The sequence below is a fragment of the Quercus lobata genome, chromosome 9 (genome assembly GCF_001633185.2).
Source record: "Quercus lobata isolate SW786 chromosome 9, ValleyOak3.0 Primary Assembly, whole genome shotgun sequence".
Taxonomy (NCBI): Eukaryota; Viridiplantae; Streptophyta; class Magnoliopsida; order Fagales; family Fagaceae; genus Quercus; species Quercus lobata.
In genome coordinates, this window is record NC_044912.1 from 31,567,530 (window position 1) to 31,589,519 (window position 21,990).

The 21,990-nt window shown below is 34.9% G+C and overlaps 2 protein-coding genes across 3 annotated transcripts in view; one reads left to right on the forward strand and one right to left on the reverse strand.

Annotated features, from left to right (window-relative positions):
* LOC115959581 overlaps positions 1–7,276 on the forward strand; it is a 39,682-nt gene extending 32,406 nt beyond the window's left edge. The window contains exons 5-8 of the mRNA XM_031078021.1: positions 2,978–3,010; positions 4,535–5,312; positions 5,397–5,573; positions 5,895–7,276. Coding sequence (XP_030933881.1) covers positions 2,978–3,010; positions 4,535–5,312; positions 5,397–5,573; positions 5,895–7,093 — 2,187 coding nt within the window. The 3' untranslated portion in view covers positions 7,094–7,276. The remainder of the gene's footprint in view (positions 1–2,977; positions 3,011–4,534; positions 5,313–5,396; positions 5,574–5,894) is intronic.
* Positions 7,277–8,426: 1,150 nt separating this feature from the next.
* Positions 8,427–17,834, reverse strand: LOC115959614 (PHD finger protein EHD3-like). Of its 2 annotated transcripts, none has more exons than XM_031078068.1 (7): positions 17,682–17,834; positions 16,966–17,275; positions 13,834–14,046; positions 13,410–13,736; positions 11,261–11,350; positions 11,052–11,096; positions 8,427–9,898 (listed from the first exon to the last, which is right to left on the reverse strand). In XM_031078068.1, exons 2-7 carry the CDS (start codon positions 17,215–17,217, stop codon positions 8,975–8,977), a joined length of 1,851 nt encoding a protein of 616 aa, XP_030933928.1. In that variant the 5' UTR covers positions 17,218–17,275; positions 17,682–17,834; the 3' UTR covers positions 8,427–8,974. The 2 variants fall into 2 exon arrangements, with proteins under 2 accessions (XP_030933928.1, XP_030933927.1); XM_031078067.1 differs by having other exon boundaries at positions 13,828–14,046; positions 17,682–17,813.
* Positions 17,835–21,990: the final 4,156 nt, after the last annotated feature.

The following is a 21,990-nucleotide window of genomic DNA, read 5'->3' on the forward strand; positions in this document are numbered from 1 at the left end:
ATCAAATAGGAATTTAACTGATTGCACTCAAGATTATGGCATTCACCATATCAACTAGAGTTCTCTTCTCTTTTCTTTTTGACCAAAACATTTTATGAGGGTGTATAAAGGACTGCACTTTGGTGTATTATGACATATTCCTCACAAAAAGAATATCTATTTAGAAATGTTCACCATCTCTAATTAATACACCATTCAACTCAAATCATGCTTATATAAAATTATATCATGCTTTGATATAAACTTCAAGAATTTAAAATTTAAATGTTCAAGTCTAGCATGCCACAAATAAAAGAATCAACAATACAAGCACAACCAAAAACATCTTAATTAATAACACTCAATTTGAACATGTCATTAATAACACATTCATTGCCTACTAATATCTCATTCTTGGACAAGACCATTCTTAAATAACAAATGGACTTTTCTTGATATCAAGTACATGAAAAACATTGATCAAGAAAACTTCTTGCCAAAACTCAATTTCACTTCAACAATGATGAACTTTTGTCTTACTGTCGATGCCCACAAGCACCTTTAGTTCTATAGAAGACTCCTTATAAGTCTTAAAATATATCTTGTAGTTGCACACATGCAACATTGCACCCGAATCAAACCACCAATTGGAAGGATTTGTGATTATAGCCATATGAGTTACAGTGATCATATCATTACATACGTCACTCACTATAGCAATAATGTCCTCAATGACAATTGCTTCATTGTCATCCTTCTTATTCTTTTAAGAACTTACATTCTTAAATATAATGGTCTTTCTTTCCACAAAGGAAACATGACAAATTCTACTTGTCACTGTTGGGATTCTTGGAGTTATTCTTTTAAAACCACCCACACTTTTATTCACATTCAAGTCCTTATTGGTCTTATTAGAACTTCCACTTTGAACATTGTTCACAATCACTTTTGAATTGATCTAAAGTAAAATCTTCTGACATGTTATTTGATGTTTTCACATAATTTAGAAAATCACTTAGGAAAATATTCACATACTCTATCACTTTAAGAGTTTAAATTCCCATTCTTTAGATTTTCTACTTCACTTTACAATATTTAAACATATCAAAGGTTCATTCTTATTTCTCAATTCATATAAATTCGCAACACTTGCAAATATTCTAGCAAAGAAACTTATCAATCAATTTGAAATTCAAATTTCCCATGAACAAGGAATCCGTACCTTCAATGTTCAAACTATGAACATGGTTTTTAATGCATCCACAATATGAAAGAATCATCACCTTGTCCTGCCAACAATGAAACTTTGTGTTTCTTTAAGCCTTGTTCTATTGAATCTTCATTATGATCGATTCATCATTTGAAGACCTCGTCAAATCCAAGCCAATTGCTTTTTCCACCGAGTAAAATTGGTTCCATCAAAGTGATGCAATTTCATCAAATCATGGTTCAACATCTTCAAAGTTATACCATCATTCACTCCTTGTCTTATAGCAAATATTGTCTAAGATTGTTGGGGATTTCACCAAATCAAGGAGTAATAATAAAAGAACAAAATGAACGCATCAAGTAAATAGAAGTTAGTGATTGACTTGGAGGCATAATTGAATCTTATCTTTAGACAATATTTGTCCTCATACGCAAGTTGCTAAAGGGTTTCTACAAACTTATCCCCAGAATACAACCAAGTTTATTAGGTTTTACAAACTACAATTTCGGAGAATACCCACAAGATTTTTTGTGTTTCTTAGAAACTAACTTTTTGGAAGAGGAAAAGTAGTTATCGAGCGAATATAAGCCACAATTTATACCCAAATTATTATAACCCTTCAATAGTTACTTTTTCATTTAATAGGTACCTTTTGGTCAAAAGGCACTTTTGATATATATCTAATAAGAAAGGTTATGTCATTTCAATAGACACATTTTCATTTATATGTGTGTGTGTGTGTGTGTGTAACTTGAACTTGAATTTTCACCCAAAAAAATTTCAGTACTCAAATTTTCCACTTTATTCACTTTACAAATGAATACTCTCCAACTTTATATCATTATTACAATCTATCCTTGTATATATATACACACACACAACATCCCTTTGCAACTAGCCCATGATCTCAGCTTTTAGCAAACATATCTAATGGCGTTAGTTGGAAATCTCAAAGAAGCACAGAGTGCAAAGGGTCCAACCACAATATTGGCCATTGCCACAGTGAATTCAGAAAATATTGTCTACCAAAAAGACTATCCGGATTTCTATTTCCGCGTGACAAAGAGCGAGCACAAGACAGGTTTAAAAGAAAAGCTGAAGCGCATATGTAAGCATTCATAGACCTTTTTTTTTTTGCTAATATCTAAACACATTTTATAAAGGGTAATGATTCTCTTATACAACTTATTTCAAATCTTACGTATATATTCATTTTTCACGTTTTAAATATGAACATCACATTTTTGTGTTAAAAATGTGTACATTAACGTATGTAACTGAGAATATTGTATTTAAAAATGTGAAAAAGGTATGTGAAAGAGTATAAACTATTTTGTAAAGCACGCATGAGAGTTTACTATGCACTACCATTAAAACAAACATATTGCTAAAGATACTATAGATATAAATTTTATTGTATGAGTATTAAAAAGTAAAAATTACTTGACAGTAATTAGTGACATGTCAATTTATAATAAAATTTGTAGGATTTCTAACATTAGTATAAAAATAATAAACGACTTAAGTCGGTGTTGCATAACATTCCCAATGTATTTGTGAAGTAATTTGCCTTTTTATGTTACATTTTCACTAACAGGTGAGAATTCAGCAATAAGAAAATGTCATTTCTACCTTACTGAGGAGATTCTAAAGGCAAATCCGAAGATTTGTACTTATAATGCCCCATCTCTTGATGCAAGCCAAGACATGGTGGTTCTTGAGGTACCAAAGCTTGGCAAAGAAGCAGCATTGAAAGCTATCAAAGAATGGGGCCAACCCGTCTCAAAGAACACCCACCTTGTATTCTCCACATCTGCTGGTGTGGACATGCTTGGTGCTGATTTTCAACTCACCAAGCTCCTTGGACTTAATCCAAACATAAAGAGGTTCATGATCTATCAACAAGGCTATTATGCAGGTGGGACTTGTCTTCGCCTTGCTAAAGATCTTGCAAAGAACAATGTAGATGCATGAGTTCTCATGGTGTGCGTTGAGATCATAGCTATGTTTTCTCATATAAAGCATGGGTGAGTTCCCGGATTCGGGTGAGGGTGCGGAACTCGGCAATTTTTGAAAAAGTAGGATGCGGGTGCGGCGATTAAAAAATATTAAAAATATTTTTATTTATATTTTCTATATAATGCTAAGCATACTTTTTCACATTATATATGCATATACCAAATCTAAGAGTAATAATAGATAATAACTAAAACATGATGGTCATAAATTAAATACAACCCACAAGTTTGAAACTAAAACAAAATAAAAGACAATCAAATACAACCCTCATCATCATCATCAAGATTAATAGCTTCATTTTGAACTTCACATTCACTAGTAGTAACACTAGTCCTAACATTCCTAATAACCATGACCTCCAACTCTAGCTCATCAAGTGTAAGGGTAGCATTCTCAAGAATTTCAACTCCTCCATGTATGTCACTATCGTTCCAAAAGTCTCTTGCTATACCCCACATCTTTGTTGCTACATTTACATACTCCTCATTGCGCATTGATAAGAGTCGAAGATTAGAATGCATATATACCAAATCCTCAGAACGTGCAAGAGCTACTTTGTTTCTTTCTAAGGAATGAATGAATTTGTATATGCTCCAATTCCTCTCCGCACATGAGGATGAACAAGGTTGTCCAAGAAGTTTAATGGTAAGGGTTTGAAGAGTTAGAAATGAGGAAGAGCCATGGTATTGCCACCAAACCAGAGGTTGTAAGGTCCACCTATCTGTCAAGGCATCTAGTGAAGGAAACCTTCCTCCAGAAAATGTAGCAAACTCAATTTTCACCACCCTTAATTCACTCTCATCTTCAAAGCATCACTCCTAACACTTGCTCCTTTCCATAGAAATTTCATAATCTTGATGTGGAGCGATGCATTTTGGATTCTCTGAAAGCCATTCAGTGGAGTAATATCTAGTTAAAGATAAAATAAATAAATAATTAAAAATTAAAAAATTAAAAATTAAAAATTAAAAAAACAAATATAGATGATTAAACGTGTGTTTTAGTAGAAAGGGAAACTAAGGAAAATAGAAAATGAAAGTACTTACTTAGGATTTAAGGAGAAGATCGGCGCCACCCTAATAGATACACAAACCCAAAATTGAAAATCAAACCGCTCATCAAAGATCTAGTCTAGTTGGCGCTGCCAAGAAAAAATCAAACTGAGTTTCTAATCGGAGAAAGGCTGTGAAGGAGAAGGTCGATTGGGAGGGAAGCTCCAGAGAGATGGCCTCAGTGCACTTGGCAATCTTGCAATTGACTTTGCTGTGGGTAGTAGAAGCATCAATTGTCAACAGACTCAACACCAACACCTTTCCTTTAGCCAAGGACGGCTGTGAAGACCGTTGTGGCAATGTCAGTATTCCATACCCATTTGGCACAAGGGAAGGATGCTACGTTAATGATAGCTTTCTCATCACTTGTAATCACACATACAACCCTCCCCTGGCGTTTTTGAAAACAAGTCATATAAATGTGACAGATATATGGCTTTCGGGTGAAATGCGCATATATGCCTTTGTAGCCAATGATTGCTACAACAGAACTGGTGGGCGTGCACGCTACAATCTACCTTGGCTCCGATCGGGAATATTCCCAATCTCCAACACTCGAAACAAGTTCATGGCTATTGGGTGTGACACATATGCTGTGATAAAGGGTTCTAGAGGGACAAGCTACACAACTGGGTGCATGTCTTTATGTGATAGCACGAGAGATGTGGTTGAGGGATCTTGCTCTGGTATTGGTTGTTGTGAAACTGCTATTCCAAGAGGAGTAATGGATTTCAATCTCAGTGTATCGAGCTATTACCAACACAAGAGAGTGTGGGAATTCAATCCTTGCAGCTATGCTTTTGTGGCAGAGGAAGGTACTTACAACTTTTCTAAACAAGATCTTTGGGATCTTAAAGATCAAGGTAATAAGATCCCAATGGTGCTAAATTGGGCAATAGGGGATCAAAATTGCAGTGAAGCTAAAAAGGGTCTTGAAAGTTATGCATGCAAGGCTAACAGTGAGTGTCATGACTCGAACAATGGTCCAGGCTACCAGTGCAGTTGTTCCAAGGGATACCAAGGCAATCCTTACCTTAAGGATGGCTGCCAAGGTTGCCATTTTACTTGGAATTATTGTTGGCTTTTGCTACTTATGGATTTTTTTTTTTCTTAATTTCTTTTTTTTTTTTTTCCAGATATTGATGAGTGCTTAAATTCCACCATATGCGTCCAAAACTGCACCAATTTGCCTGGTACTTATAATTGTTCCTGTCAGCTACCAGGATATGATGGCGATGGTAAATGGGATGGAACAGGTTGCAAACTCATACCAAGCCCTGAGAGGTTTCCATTGATTAATAGGATTTCACTAGGTGAGCAATATTGATCGCTTTCTAGTTAATCATATGAATGATACATAAAGTTTGCATATTTATTATATAATAATAATGTCTAGGATAAAGGTCGAGCCTTGGTGTGATGACAAGTGTCTTCCACCAAAAGTGACAAGTCATGAGAGAGTTCAGAAATTAACCTCTCCAAATATAATTGGGTGTTAAAATCCAGAAATCAACCTCTCCAAAAATAATTGGGGTAAGGCTACCATGACCTCTCCCAGAACCCTAAGGTAAAATGAGCATGTAGGAACTTTAGTTTTTTGGTATGAAAGCTTCAATTTGCTGCAAAATGTGTAGGTGTTAGTATCAGCCTCTTGGTTCTAGTTTTGGGCATTTCTTGGTTATGCTGGGGACTCAAGCGTAGAAAGCTCATCAAGCTCAGAGAGAAGTTTTTTAAACAAAATGGTGGCCTTCTACTACAACAACAACTTTCTAAGCACAATGGATCTATTGAAACAACTCAAATATTTACAGCAGAAGAACTTAAGAAGGCAACAAACAATTACCATGAAAATAGAATCCTAGGCCAAGGTGGCCAAGGAACTGTTTACAAAGGAATATTACCAGATAACAAAATAGTTGCCATTAAGAAGTCCAAAATAATAGATCAAAGCCAAGTTGAACAATTTATTAATGAAGTGTCTATTCTCTCCCAAATCAACCATAGAAATGTGGTAAAGTTATTGGGATGTTGTTTGGAGACTGAAGTTCCTTTGTTGGTGTATGAATTTGTTACCAATGGTACCCTTTTCAATCACATTCACAAAACAGACCATTCTTCAACGTTGCAATGGCAATTACGTTTACAGATAGCAGTTGAAACTGCAGGAGCACTTTCTTATTTGCATTCTGCTGCATCCACTCCCATCATTCATAGAGATATCAAGAGCACTAATGTACTCTTAGATGAGAATTACAAAGCTAAGGTATCTGATTTTGGAGCTTCAAGGCTAGTTCCTCTTGATCATACTCAGTTAACCACACTAGTGCAAGGGACACTTGGATACTTGGATCCAGAATACCTTCATTCAAGCCAATTGACTGAAAAAAGCGACGTTTATAGCTTTGGAGTTCTCCTTGCAGAGTTGCTAACTGGAATGAAGGCACTTTCTTTTGAGAGACCTGAAGAAGAAAGAAACTTAGCCATGCATTTTGTCTCATCAATGAATGAAAGCCGATTGTTTGAAATTCTAGATCAACGAATGCTGAATGAGGGAAATGTTGAGCAACTTAATGAAGTTGCGATGTTAGCTAAGAGATGCTTAAAAGTGAAGGGAGAGGAGAGGCCTACTATGAAAGAAGTTGCAATGGAGTTAGAGGGCTTGAAAGCAATGACAAAGCATCCATGGGTTAAAGGCAATACGAGTTCAGAAGAGACTGAGTACTTGCTCCAAAAACCATATGATGATTGTGTTGATGGTGTCGCTGGCAATTCTGCATGTTATGACAGCATAAGGAAACAAGTCAGCATATCAATACTTGATGATGGCAGATAATTATCTAGTGTGTTAAAGGATGATATAATGCTAGACATTATCATTATACTTTTTATTCATAGTTTTTTTTTATCATTTTAAAAATGTATTTTTGTTATTAGTTTGGGACTAGGTAAACAGACAAGATGGGATAGATTTGTAGATTAGTTTTTAAATAAATTTTATCTACTTGTAATAGATAAATATTAGATATCTGTTGAATTTAAATGTTATGTTTATCTTGTAAAGCTATCTGTTTATATGGCTTCATGTTGAATAATTAAGCAAATTGAAAATATGATTATTGAGTGAAGTTTCACTTTGGAGGCCTAGACTCACTTGCAGAAATCCATTTTACCAAAGTTGAGGATATTGGGTCCTTTAAAGCAACAAATAAAAAATTGAGCCCATAATACCTTTTCTTTTCTTGCACTAAGGTGAAGGATGCATTTGCACTTGACACAAGTCTTGTAATCGCTGCTTTGTTATTATATCTGATGAATGAAAATTTACAAATTCAGTTGGTTATATGTAGGCTGTTTAGATGATTTGGCTGTGGTTTGGGTGAAGCATGTCTTGGCGCGTTAGTTTGGCTGCTTATGGTAAACTGTAAATGCAAAGTAATGTGCATTTGTATTGCTCATCAATGGGAATATAAGATTAAAATCGAATGTTTTTTTGTTTCTCCAGTACCGGAACCCTTTTAATACAATAAACAACAGCATTAAGAACTCAGAACACATTTTAATTTGATAGGCTACCACTTATACTGTAAGTCTTAAGTAAATAAGAATTTAATGAGTTAAATATCATTCTAATATTCTTCCTAACAGTTGCAACTTCCACTTCATGAGGGTAAGGTTGTGAGCTTAAGACTTATTGGTTGGGTGTATGTAACTTACCGATAAAAATAAAAATAAAAATAAGGAACTCCAACATGTAATTATAAGATTTTTAAAAATACCTACAACTTTAAAACAAGACATTAAAGAACTTTATGAGTTATAAATTTCTACGTACTTATATTCAAATTCATCTATTATGTTCTAAAAAAATGCAGTACCCAACATACAAAACCTCAACTTTGTCGGGTCTATAATATAAGAGATTATTGACTTATCTCCAATTTTTTTTTTTTTAGTACACAAAATTTTGCATTCACAAACAATAATATTTTCCGTACCTAATGCACCCTTCTCACAAAAATTCATATCACCCTTGGGATGAGGCACCGTGAACTAATTGACACAGGAGAAATTTACAATAGTATGATAACTCCAAATTTATGAATGATCCTAAATATCATTTTATACCATAGGATAATAATACAAATTAAGAAGGGAAAGAAAATCCAATGTGCAATATCCAAATTTATACTGAAGAATGAAAATACAGCACAGAAGAACAGTATCATTTACTTCAGAAATCATTAGCAATATCCAAATGTATACTGAAGAATGAAAATACAACACAAAAGAACAGTATCCTTTACTTCAGATATCATGAACTGTTCTTTGGACAATTCATTTTACAACAAAACTGAGAAACATTAGCTTCCAATATCCCCTCAAAAATATTTACTGAAGTACAGAGCAGCAAATTTAACAGAGCCTCTCAAAACTCTCCAACTAAACTGGTGTCATAATCTTGTTCACTTTAGCAGGGTCAAGGCTACATATAATAGTTTCTGGAGCTGCTGACTAGCAATATACAACCTTAAGAATCATATCTTCCCCAAGTTATGTTTCCAAAAGTCAGCGAAGTCTATCCGTTTACAACCTACCAAAATATGTAAACAGTGTGGCAAAAATAATATTTTTGGCATTGGGGGATACAAGTACAAAATCAAAAACACTACTTGACCAAACCATTAAATTCAAATGTTGTCCTCTGCAGAAAATGTCATCCTTTTGGTAAGTCCGTCTGAACAGCAGCCAATTTCTCTTCATAGTTTAGAGTGTGGGCTGCAGTTAGAAGCATGTCCATTTTTTCTGATCCCTCTTCGCGTTTACAATTCCATTTCTTTCCAAGGTTTTCAAATGCCCTTAAACTCCCATCCCTTCTCTCTTTCTGTTTCTTCTCTAAAGTCTCATATGCTCTTTTTGCCTTTCGTATTGCCTGGATCCCTATATCACATTTTCTGCAAAACCATTTCCCTTTGGGAATCATTGTGCGCGGTGGTTTCATGCAATAGATGTGATATGCATGATCACACCCATCACATAAAACAATCTTTTCATCATCCTGATCCATGAGGCAAACTCTGCACAGACAAGATGGGCAGTACCAACAGGGACCATATGATTTTAATTGCTTATTTGTCAGGCACCTCGAATGGTAGTATTTATTTGGACATTCGGAGTGGCTACAAGTCTTCAACTTTTCACCATCCACTATCTTGCTTCCACAAATTTTACAGGGGTCAAAGTTTTTGCCACTTTTTGATAGTTGAAGCCCATCATCAATACTACAATTTGAATTCTCTTCCAATTCAATGGGCGTTTCTTCATTTGTAGGTGAAATTCCATCATCATCTCCATTACTTGGGGTCTTGGGGGCATTCAACCTCTCACACACCACACAATCTTCATGGGGTGATCCGAAACCCCTAGCAGTGCAACCGGCACAATACCAGCTTCTGTGGGGAATCTCGATCACAGCAGGCTCAATGCAGGACATATGGTACATCTCCTCACACGAATCACATACTAAACAATTCCTTCCATCTGCCTTACCTCCGCAACGCCTGCAAGTGCAAACTTTGTACACACCACAATCTTCTGTTTGCTCCGGTTTAGTGTGTGAGTCAGATTCCCGGGGGAAAAACTGTTTTGCAGTAAAATAAAATAAAATAAAAATATTACTCAATACCAGCTTAACGTTTTGAGAAAAATCTTAAGTTCATAACCCTATTATCTAAAAAATGCATTTAGCACAAATGAAGAACTTATCCAACTAACTAGGATATGGTTTCAGAATTCTCTTATTGCACAAAATTCCATCACAACATTCTGCATAAAACCATTTCTTAATAGCCTACATAATACTGAAATTTGGATATAACTTGAAGAGTACAGAAAAGACAGGATTTATCACCAAAAATGAGAGATTTACAGAGACAAACCAAATTCATATAATAGGGAAGGAAATCAGAGGAAGAAAGAAGAAACTCAAAAGGGGAACACAAGGTTTCTACCTTGCCTGACCCCTATCAAAACCTAGGTACCAGCAGAGTCTCAGAAGCAATCAGCTATCCAGCCTTACAGATTGTGTACCTCACATGTTTAAAGAAGAAGAAAAAAAAAAGGCCCAAGTTGAAATGAAATTATTTGATTGCCCAAGATGAAGAAAAACCCCAAGGCTTAAGGTTCAATGGCTTCCAAAGCCAGAGGTTAAAATGCATCAAGAAGTACTGCCCGTGCTCAAATCCTTTTTTTTTTTTTTTTTTTAATTATGTAAGTAAATTTTGGCCTCAAGGGTGGGGGAAAGAGGACTTCCCGTGTTCAAATCCTACCATTAACCCTTGGGTAGCCACTTACCAATAATTGTTTAGTGTGTACAGAACAGGGGGCCTACACAGATATGCTACATGCTTCTTCTTTTTCTTTTTTTCTTTTTTCCATTTTTTTTTTTTATAAGAAAGATGTATATTCAAAAAACTACTTTATGCAAAGAAGCACAAAGCATGTCAAAGATTACAAAAGAAGAGAAAAAAGCAACAAACAGCAGATATGCTACGTGCTTGCAATCAGCTCTATAGAACACATTACTTCAATAGCAATAGCAGAACAAACATGAGAGCACTGGACGTTTTCCAAAATATTTCCTAAATATAACTTGTTCAGGGAACCAAATGCAACCTAAACTATCAAGATTAGTAATTCTAACATCCATCTGAATTCAGAGATCAAATTATTCCTAATGCTGATTACAGTAAATAGAGTAATAGTACTACAATTTAATATATGAACTCCCTTACCTCATGTTTTCCATCTTCATATGTGCTGTGTACCAATCCTCCCACCTTGGAGTACAAAGTTAAAAAACTGAGTTGAGATAAAAGAATACGAGCAAACCATAACATAATTCACAAACTCAAAATAACGACAAAATAAAAAATCTATTATAAATCTTTACTGTAAGGCACTTGGAGTGACACAGCAATATTTGCAAGTTGGTTTTTCTCACCTGTTCATGATAGGAAGTCCTTGACATGTCTGAGAGGCTCTTTGCAAGAGAAACAATTTCAGTTCCAACCCCTTGTAGCTTTCTCCATACCTAAAAAGTATTTGTTCAGATTTATGGCATGTCCAATGACAAAAAGAAATGGAATCATCCTCATGGAACAAGTGGATGTCCTTAAGCTAGACACTAAACATTGCTTATGTTGCACGGTAGCTTCTACATTGCACGTGATCATGACCTGGATCTCAAGAGTGAGACATGACCAATCAATGCAACACAACACATCAAAAAAGATTTTAGGGTTGATTCTTATCAAAAATAAAATAAAATAAAAGATTTTAGGGTTGATTATACAAATCCACCCTAAAACTATGGGGGTGCTTGCACTTTACACCGTCAACTATAAAAACTTGACATCAACACCCCCATTGGGACAAATTTAGTAATTTTCACCCTACTGATCAAAGGAACATTAACTTTAACAGTCACGTGCTATGCACATCATCACTAAAATGACGAAACTGCCTTCTCCTTGTTAAGTTCCCGAATCTTGATTCCCCGCCCCCCCAAGCCCCCTCCACACACACATACATACATATATCACAATGTTTAGGTAGGTGGCTTGCATGCCAATGAGCACTAGCTCAAAAGAAACCCCTGACTCTTGTGAGATCAAGGTAGAGGGCAAAGTTGAGGATTAAAGATTCACCACATGTGTGTGCACTGTGCAATTATCAATTTTTTTATTTTATTAATAAATAAATAAAAAAGCTTAGATAGCTTGCACTACAACTGATCTCTAAAAAGTGTTGACACTATCAAGATGGTTCTATGAAATTAAAAAGGAGTTCGTTATCATAAATTCAAAAGATTCAAGATACATGCATCATTAAGAAATGAGTAAAACAAGATTTGCACAGATAGTATGATTTGCACAATAAAAAACCTCCAGACATCATCTTGTAAGAAAAGTCACTATAATGTGTTTTAGTTAGCAAAGCAGAATCTTAGTCAGTAAGAGAGCATAAATTATTTTAAGTATCACAAGAAGCTTCTTCCATCATTAGTCAAACTTGCCTGGTTAAAAATGGTTCAAAATTTTATCAACACCTTGCATAAGCATGCACTAGAAATTTCATAATGTCCAAAATGAAGGACACCGAAGCCACAGCTTTGCTCAAGAAATCCCTCATCTAAACTTAAATTTCAACAGCAATCTGATATATATGTAGATAAACCTATCTAGAGAAACAATTTCTCATACAACTTTTGCTAGTTCCCCATTTATATGTACACCTACTATTTGTGAAATCATCAAAGAGAAGCCCATCTTAATTTTCATTGCATTTTTCCCCCTCCATTTATCTTTCATCAGCTTCATGATATCAGCAATTGACTCCCAAAGGTAAAGATCCAACATCTTCAACAATTCAGTTCTCCATGAATTTTAGCCAAATCTCATAATTAATAAAACAAAATTTTCCATAAGATTCCTAAGGTATTATTTAGATTTACAGAAGCAGTTTTAGAACGACGCTATTCCTCTATATTTATAAATATAGTCCCCTCAAATGTAAGAACCATAAAGTCCAGAAAGTACCAAATATGTAGAGCTTATGAATGGACTCTAGGAAGCACCAATACAGATACAAATATGATATGATATGTGCATAGGCATTACCAGTTGTGTTTCAATCTCATAGATTCTTGCGAAGGGATGATCAAAATTTCTATTGTTTTGTATCCAAGGCAGGGGGTTAGACTCAGGATCAGATTTGTTCGGATAAATTATCAGGATCATAATTCACATGAATAAATGTAAACAAGTGGAATTGGATTGTAAAGAAACTAAAAAATTATAGAAGGGTGATGTCCATGTCTTTATGCATGTGAAAAAATGGATTTTTAAAGTTCTTTCCAAACTTTAATTTTTTAATACCAAAAAAAAAAAAAAAAAAAAACCCCTCAAACACCAATATCCTGTGTACATGGTGCATTCTAGATTATTCTAACAAAACTTAATACTTATAATAAATAAAAATGCAGCAAAACACTGACACTATTACTAACATCAAAAGAGTAAGCAAGACCTTATAAAGATAAATAAAAGAGTGAAAATAAGCAATTAACACAATAGAAAACTCAAAATTACCTGTTGGATATCTGAAGAGAAAAGCATAGGTGAACGTTCATAAGCTCCCTCTTTCATTCTCGTGTTTATGGTACTTAAGTCAAAAAGGTCAGCTTTGATGCCTTGGAAATTCTCAAATATTAGCTTGCAGAGTGTGCTGAACTTGTCTGAAATTAAAACATTCAAAAAAGCTTGCTGACACTTCCCGGTTATAGTATAATGATCTGTTTCGTTTATATATCCACTAGATATAATGCCAGGATGGCCATTAGCTGCTTTCTGAGATCCATCAGATATCCACCCAGTTTGTGAATATTTGCACCTATCTTCATTACAAAGGTCAGATTCCTGCAAAATAACAATCAAAAGGAACTTAGTAATAATTAGAAATGATGACTAATTTCAGTTGAACCAATGCAACTATGGCTGCAGCATAAACCTTAACTGTCATCATACAATCAATTTCACGATTAGTTACAAGCGCCTCCCGAATGCACCTCTGTATACCACCTTCATCATCACTTAATGACTGATATATCTGTTCCAATACAACATTTCTACAGTGCCTCTGTGAACAATCATCTGAGCCATTCATAGGAGGACAGACTTGCTCACTAGAATTACTGCCTTTAACCATGCCACAACGTTCCTTTACAGTCTGCAAAATTTCAAATATAGATTGGGTAAAGAACAAGAACCAATAAACATCATTACAAACAAAATGCTTGAGAGTTCAAAGGAGGGAGAAAATATAACCATAGAGAAACAAGAAACACTTGGTTGTTTTTTTTTTTTTGATAAGTAATAAGATATATTGATAAAAAGGAACACCCAAGTGCACCGGAAGTGAACAAGGGAAAGGAAATCAAATACAAAAATTGCAAGAGTCTAGGAAAACAATAAAAGAAGGGAAAGATTTATTTTGCAAAGCAAACAACCAATCCCTTAAAGTTCTAAAAAAGAGAAGCTTGAGGTCCGGAATAGATCTCTCAGAATCTTCAAAACATCTACTATTCCTCTCCCTCCAAAGGCACCACAATAAGAAACACTTGGTTGTTTTTTCTATGTTTATGATATTTAATGAAAGAAAACAGTAATTTAATTCCCTATTTCAAGTCATTGATAATTTCGGACTTGATAAAACAACACAGGCAATTTCGGATGACCTGATTGTGTTTTCATTACCACCAAACACAGAGATGCAGCCAGAGTGCCAGACATCCCCCTATAACGGCAAATATTCAATTGTACCATACAAGGATTCTCTTATGTATGCCAAGGTATGAATGTATGAAGTCACATGTTTAAGAAATGTATAACCACACAGATTCTCTGCACATGTAACCATCAAGTAGCCAAAAGACAAATGACCACAACAAAACAAAGATTTGCTATAATTAATGATAGGTGAATCAACCAGTCGAATGAAGAGTCAATTAGAAAACCTTGGGCATGAATTCATCATTTTGGTTAATAATATTGCATAGTGTTGTAAGGTCACTACCTGATAAATGTCAAGGACACACATCAAACAAGAACATATATTTTTGTACCATATTTTTTATAAGTTTTGGTCCCAAGGGGCAAGGGATGGGGAGATTCAAATTAGCGGCATCAAAAGTTCACAACTAACTTGAATGAGTGTATGTGTCTTCCCCACGTTTCAATTAAACGTACTTTTAGTCATGACCTTAAAACCCAGACCATACCGGCCAGCTCAATTATAAACCGAAGTAGAATCCAGTTTTTTGCATAAGAAACCATACGTTTAAAATTAGTTGAACCCCCTAAATTGCTGATGGAACCAGAGAACCGCTAAACTGTTTGTCGGTTCAACTGGGTCAAGGGAGTGTTATTTTCTTGAAAAAAAAAATGAGAAAGAAAAGATGTTGGGTTTTGAGCCCCAAGACCCTTCAATCTTGAAGATTCATTTGAAAATTGTTTAAATTTCTTTAGATACTTTTTGGTCAATTTCACTAATTTTTACAAATTTAATATCATTATTTGTATTTTAATAAATCAATAAATTAATTATGACGCCATCACTGTTCGACCTCTGATTGAACCCTTGTCCAACCTAAAAATCTTGAACGTATCCATTTTCAGATGCTTTGAATAGTTATGTTTTTAAAACATTACTTCTAGTACATTATATAACAAAACTTTTTACAATTGGATTTAACATGCAATATTAAAATTTCTTCCCACTGCCATTTTGAATGTGGTATGTTGTGGGGTCTAGCTTGACAAATCTTTAATAACCAAAAAAGAAAAAAGAACCAAAAAAGAAAGATAAAAATGGATGCATGTATGCTTATAGAGCTATAAGCCTATAACCAGTCAATTTTCGTCAGAGTTTTGAGCTCACTGTTATTTTCTTGGGATTGAATTTGCTTCTTGTTCTCATGATATATTTTTGTCTAAACAGAAATACGTTCTTGATCTTATGTCTGATAGTTGTTTCTTGGGTGCTTGTCATGTTGATACTCTTATGGACTCCGCTATTAAACTTAATGGTGTGGTGAACCGTTTAACGATGTTGGTCAATACCAAGAAATGGTGGTGAAATTAATTTACCTTATTATTACTCGTCCTAACACTACCTATGAAATTGGTCTGGTTAGTCAACATATGCATGTTCCACGTCAGCCTCACTACAAAGCTATTGTAGTATCTTTTATTAACTGAAGGGTACTCCTAGAAAAGGATGGTTGTGCAAGCCTTCTACTTCTCTATCTGTGGCAAGTTTTAATGATGCTAACTAGATTGGTGGTCATTTTGATTAATGGTCCACTTCTAGCTATTATACTTTGTTAAGAGGTAATCTTGTTACCAACGCAGTAAAAAGCAAAATTCCGTCACCCATTCTAATGTTGAAGCTGAATATCAAGCTATGGCTCATACTACTTTCGAGATATCATGGACTTGCTCTCTCCTTCTGTCCTTCATGACTTGTGTATTGATGTTTCTACTCCTATGCAGATGCTATGGCAAACAAACATATTGAGGTTTATTGTCACTTTATTGTGGATTTGTTCATGAGATAACAGACTCACTCTCTATGTTCACTCAAATGAACAATTGGGTGGAATTGTTACAACACTGTTTTCTCATGCCTCCTTTTAGTGACAATCTTACAAGCCAGGCATGTTTGATGCGTATTTCATAGGAAAGATTAGTGAAGCTCACCCTTGTTAATTTTATATTAGCAAAAAGGTATTCGTATAATCTTGTCATATCTCTCTCTCAACCCTAATCTTTTATATTTGACAACTCAACTATTACAATATTTCTTCATAGTTAAAGAGCTATGCTTCCCTTTTGTTATAATTAAATCTATATAGTTATAAAGGTCCTGTGCTTTTTTCAACAGCCTATTACCCGTGCTGATTTTTCCTCAACTTAAAGATTAAAAGCATTTTAACTTGTTTCAGAAGCAATTCATCCTATTACAACACAAACTTTAAACCTTGAAACTCATAACCATTTACAACTGCTCAAAATGGAATAACATGGCAAACCCATCTTGCAATTGAAAGTATAACATGCAACAAAAAGAAAGAGATTGAGCAAAAACCTGTGCTGCTAAATGACTTGCAGCTTCCACACAAACTCTCTCATCATCCCGATCTTTGCTATCTGCACTCGACCTCCCATGCCTCCGCCTCTTGTAAGTTCGTAAACCCTCACTCCCACCGGAGCTACACTCACCACCATCATTCCCAATACCAATTGAAATCCCATTATTCATTGCTTCACTTTTCAAGTAGTGAAACCCTTCAGTGCCTTCTGTACCACCACCATTGCTCGTTCCCTCTTCATCACCCATCACTTCAGCACTTAAAAAAAACCCCAACTTTCCAAAAATTAGGGTTTCAAAGTAACACCTACATTCCAAGATTCAAAATTTTCCGTGAATTATCCCATAACAACTTCACAAACACCAACAATAACAAACTAAATAACCACAAACTAACCCACTAAAGCAAAAACCCACAGTTTGTTAGCCAAAAAAACGAAGAAAAATAAACGAAAATGCAGTTTTCAAATCCTACGTTTTCTCTGACTCTTGGTTTCTCTGGAAATGAAAAAAATTCAACAAAACCAAACCCAAAAACCTCCACTCAACTCATTTGAGTTACATAATTTGCTATCTAAAGTCACCAAGAAAGAAAATAACACATTTTCTCGCCTTATTCTCTTGCCTTTAGCTACATTTTCTCAGCAACCAAACAGAGCATTATAAAAATAAACAAAAGAACAAAAAATTAAAAGAGAGAGAGAAATGGTTACCTGAGTGAAATTTTTGAAACCCTAAAAAGAATCGAAACCACAAGAAATCTGAGAAGTTGGTGTGTAATAACTAATAAGAAGAGGTCTTACTCTTATCCAACGATTTTAAAATCTTGCTGGTGTCAAACTAAAAAACACAGAGCCTTTTAATTTTATTAATAATTTTAAAAACCCTTTTTTTATATAGTTTTTTTTTTTTTTTTTTGCCAATTTTATTGTTTTGAGTTATTGGGTCGGACCCGGGTGCGGGTTGACCCGGAAGTTGTGGGTTTGTGAATGATAGTGTAAAATCTTGGTACCGTGAAACTAAAAAACACAGAGCCTTTAATTATTTAATTTTTATAAGCTTTTTTTTTTTAATATTTCATTTTTTTTTTTTTAATTTCCAATTTTATTGTTTTGAGTTATTGGGTCGGACCCGGGTGCGGGTTGACCCGGAAGTTATGGGATTTGTCATTTTTGTGAATGGTCAAAGATTCAACCCCGCCTGAATAACTTGTCAGATATCAGAATTCAAAACCCCAATGGGAAACAACAATGGAGCCTAGGAATGTGCATTTTGGTCTTTGATAGTGCATGGTAAATGGTTTTTTTGATGAATAGGAATAGGTTACTTTTTCTTTTTTTTTTCTTTTTTGGAGAAATAATTACTACATGCTATAACTCAGCATCTCAAACCCTTTTTTCTATAGAGGATCAGCAGTAGGAATATATGTTCGAAAATTATGGATCTGTGTGTCCCTTCCTGTTCATGCCAGGCATGCGATGAGACTTGAGAGTACATTTATTTTGTCACTATTTATTAAATTATAACCAAAAAGCCATATTTTGTGCTAGCAGTTTTTTTTTTTTTTTTTACCGTCTCTTTTTGTTTTTTTGAGTTTTGTTTTGCCAGCTTTATGGAGAAATGGATGAGGCATGTTGGTTTTTTTTAATCTTCTTGCAATGAATCAAAGCTGTACTCAGCCCAATAGACAGCCATCAATACAAACACATGCACGTGTGCAAGGCAAAAACATGAGAATAAACTTCTCTTTTTCTTTTTTTCTTTTTTTTTGAGCCAAAAAAAAGCATGAGAATAAACTAAGAATCTATTTGGAATCTATTTATTTTGCTGAAACTGAAAACTTTTTCTTGAAAATACTGTAAATAAAAGTTAAAATAGTATAATGGAACCCATAAATAGTACATTTGCATGTAGAAGTACGTCCAACACAAAAGTATATCCTATAGTCTAATTTAAGGGATTGTTCTGCCTGAGAACTATTCACATTGAGTTCTACTTCGAGTAGCATGAATCAACATTTAAAGACAACATATTTGCTTGGTTCTTTAGCTTGATAGGGTTTTTCTTAAACTTATTTTGAGATTCTATTCTTGTTGCTATTTATTACTCCGGACTTGGATTAAACTTTTTTTTTGGTTGAAGAGTTTGTGCATTAACTAAAATATTTCCAACAATAAATACTAGGTTTCTTGTATATTTAAGTTTTTTTTTTTTTTTTGAGAAATATATATATATTTAAGTTATTGTGAGAGTGGATAAATGATCCTCTCAACTCTTCCTATATTTCCCATTTCTACTCTTCTTGGAGGTGAATCCCTTGAATCAATCATATCCCTTAACAATTTACAATAACAACAATTTCACCTTTTCAATGGTGGTGTCATGATTTACTTTAGGGAGGACAGTATTAAAAGTCATGATTGAAAGACAAATTAATCTTATAAATCTTGATTGGAATTAGTAAAAAAATAATAAACAATTGTACTAAAATGTAGTTGTTATACAAAATATAATAAAAATAAATAAAGAAACAAAAATAATCAATTTATAGCTAATAACAATCAACTCAAGAAATTAATCTAAATACATAAAATCTAAACATATAATTTGATTATTCAAAAAGTAATAAATGTAAAAGTGTGGAGAGTGTAAGTGTATAACAATGTACATGAATGATGAATGTGTTAAGAGGTATAAAGCCTCAAGGAGGCCCAAAGCTACATAATCTCATAGAGGCTTGAAGCCACAAACCTTATAGAAACGCGAAAAATCTCCCAAAGTCAATGATGATGAGGGAGACAATCATCCAAGATGAAGGACAAACTCATTGAAGGTACTAACCTCTAAATGGATTGGCCCATAAGGACCAAAAACATAGCAAAAGGAAAGAAAGTTTATTAATTTAAGTCTCTAAAGACAAGAACATGACCGTCCAAATGAAGGGCCAAAGACCTAGTGAATGATTAAAAATTTGTCCTATGTCCCTAAAGAAGAGGTCACTAATGTGTTCAAATAAAGAATGAACATATTGAAGGACAAGAATTATTAAAAGGCAAAAATCTCCTAGGTCCTTCACATGGGTACACATGCTAAACGACAAATGTTCCCTTGAACCTATAACAATAAAGGATTAAGGGTAAACAAACCCTTTAAGCAATCAAGTCATTGAAGTCAAAGGTCCCCTAAGTACCTAAGACAAAGGGGACACTCATCCAAGATAATAGACGACCCGAGTGGCAACAATATTTTTAAGTCACTAAGATGGAAGAGAAGCTCGCCCAGATGGATGGACAAGGTTTAGTGAAAAACAATCTAGAGGCGAAATTTTATTAAGGTAGCATTTGGATTGCGTTTCTCCTCAATGTTTTAGTGTCTGTGTTTTACTCACCGTGGGACCCACGGCTATAGTGCCACGAAATAAACACACAAAAGTTCCAACTGAAACACATGGATAAAAGCTTGAACGCATCATTTCATTAATGCTATGCATGTGCGTGTACTGTTTATGGACACAACCTTGAAAGGAAACGTGTTGCTACTGTGTACTATGTATTGTTCATTCATCTGACCCATGAAGCAAAGTAAACACAAAATGGTGCGTTCAGGCCAATAGCTAATTTTCGCATTCTCAAGTTTCTTCTTTCTATCAACTACCGTGGTAGAGATGTCTTCAATTTTCTTCAATGCTCCATTCTCTTCCTCTTCAATGAATTGCACCTACCCACCAACCAATAAACCATCAAAACAAAGGAAACATGGTAATTGCAAACCCATTACGCTGAACAAACGAACCCGATCCCCTCTATTCTTCCTTCGCTTGAGCTCACCTTCTCTCCGCTTGGGACATCGTTGCCACCACTATGGGTCTCTGCATTTCAAGGGTAAGTTGTGTCTAACTTCTTATACTCTCTGATCTGTTGGTGTGTGGTTATATTGTTTTCCATGAGGTTTCAATCTGTGGTTTTGTGTTCAACGTTTATGTGTGGTTTTTGTGTTCAATGTTTGTGTATGGTTTTTGTGTTTTCCATGACACTAGTATATGGGTTTCTCTCTCCTTCATGTAATTTTGTGTGTTTCTCTTCTTGCCTTTGTTGTATTTGGACTATGTGAGTTTGCATTTTTCATGTAGGCATGCGTAACCGATTATAATATGCATACGAACTGTTTGTTGAAATGCCTCAATGAGTATAGAAGGAAGTTGTAGCAAAAATGGGTAAGGGAAAATCAAAGGACAGTGGTAATGAAGTGAGAACTGGGTGGAAAAAACAAGCGAAACTAAAAGCTTTTTGTGATTTTGTGTGTTGCTCAAGTCCTAGATGGCAAGAGGAATGGAGGATTTTTGAGAAGGGAAGAGGTTAATGCAATGATTGAGCAGTTGGGTGAAATGGGAAAAGTAGTGACTCACACGCAGTTTAAAAACAAATGAAATCATCTGAGAAAACAATGGAAGGCTTGGAAGGAATGTTTTGACCTTGAGATTGGGTTGGGTTATGATTCTGTAACTGGGAAGCTTGATGTTAGTGATGAGTGGTGGACCTGAAAGCTTTAGGTTAGTTCACTTTACATAATTATGAAAAACTCAACTATCTACAACTATATTGTGTTCTAACTACCGGTTGTCTACATGTATGCATGTCCCAATGCATTAACCTTTAAAAACAAACCATTGCCGAATGTTCAGTCCATGGAAATCATGTTTGAAGGCATGGTTAAAACGGGGAAAAATGCATTCTGCACGAGTGGTGTAATACCAAAGGAATGCACCGAAGGGTTTGGGGACTCCGCTGATAGCAAAGAATTTGTTGACCCCCAGTGTCAACCCTCTGTGAATGTTGACCTAACGGAGGTTGAAGGCCCATCATCGTCGAAGGCAAAACTGGCAGTGAATAAGAGGAAAGGCTTAGCAAGCAGTGTCCACATTTTCAAGGGAATTTGCAAGAAACCAAGAAAAAAACGTTTAGTTGTGCAAGAGATGTCCGACTCTTTGAAGAGCATCTCAGATGTTATTGTTAAAAGTAGAAG

Coding starts and splice junctions, on each gene's coding strand:
- LOC115959614 (XM_031078067.1), bottom strand. CDS start 17,217: ATGGGTGATGAAGAGGGAACGAGCAATGGTGGTGGTACAGAAGGCACT. Junction 11,351..13,409: donor TCTCTTCAGATATCCAACAG/GTAATTTTGAGT, acceptor AATACTTTTTAG/GTATGGAGAAAGCTACAAGG. Junction 9,899..11,051: donor ATGAAGATGGAAAACATGAG/GTAAGGGAGTTC, acceptor ACTGCAAAACAG/TTTTTCCCCCGGGAATCTGA.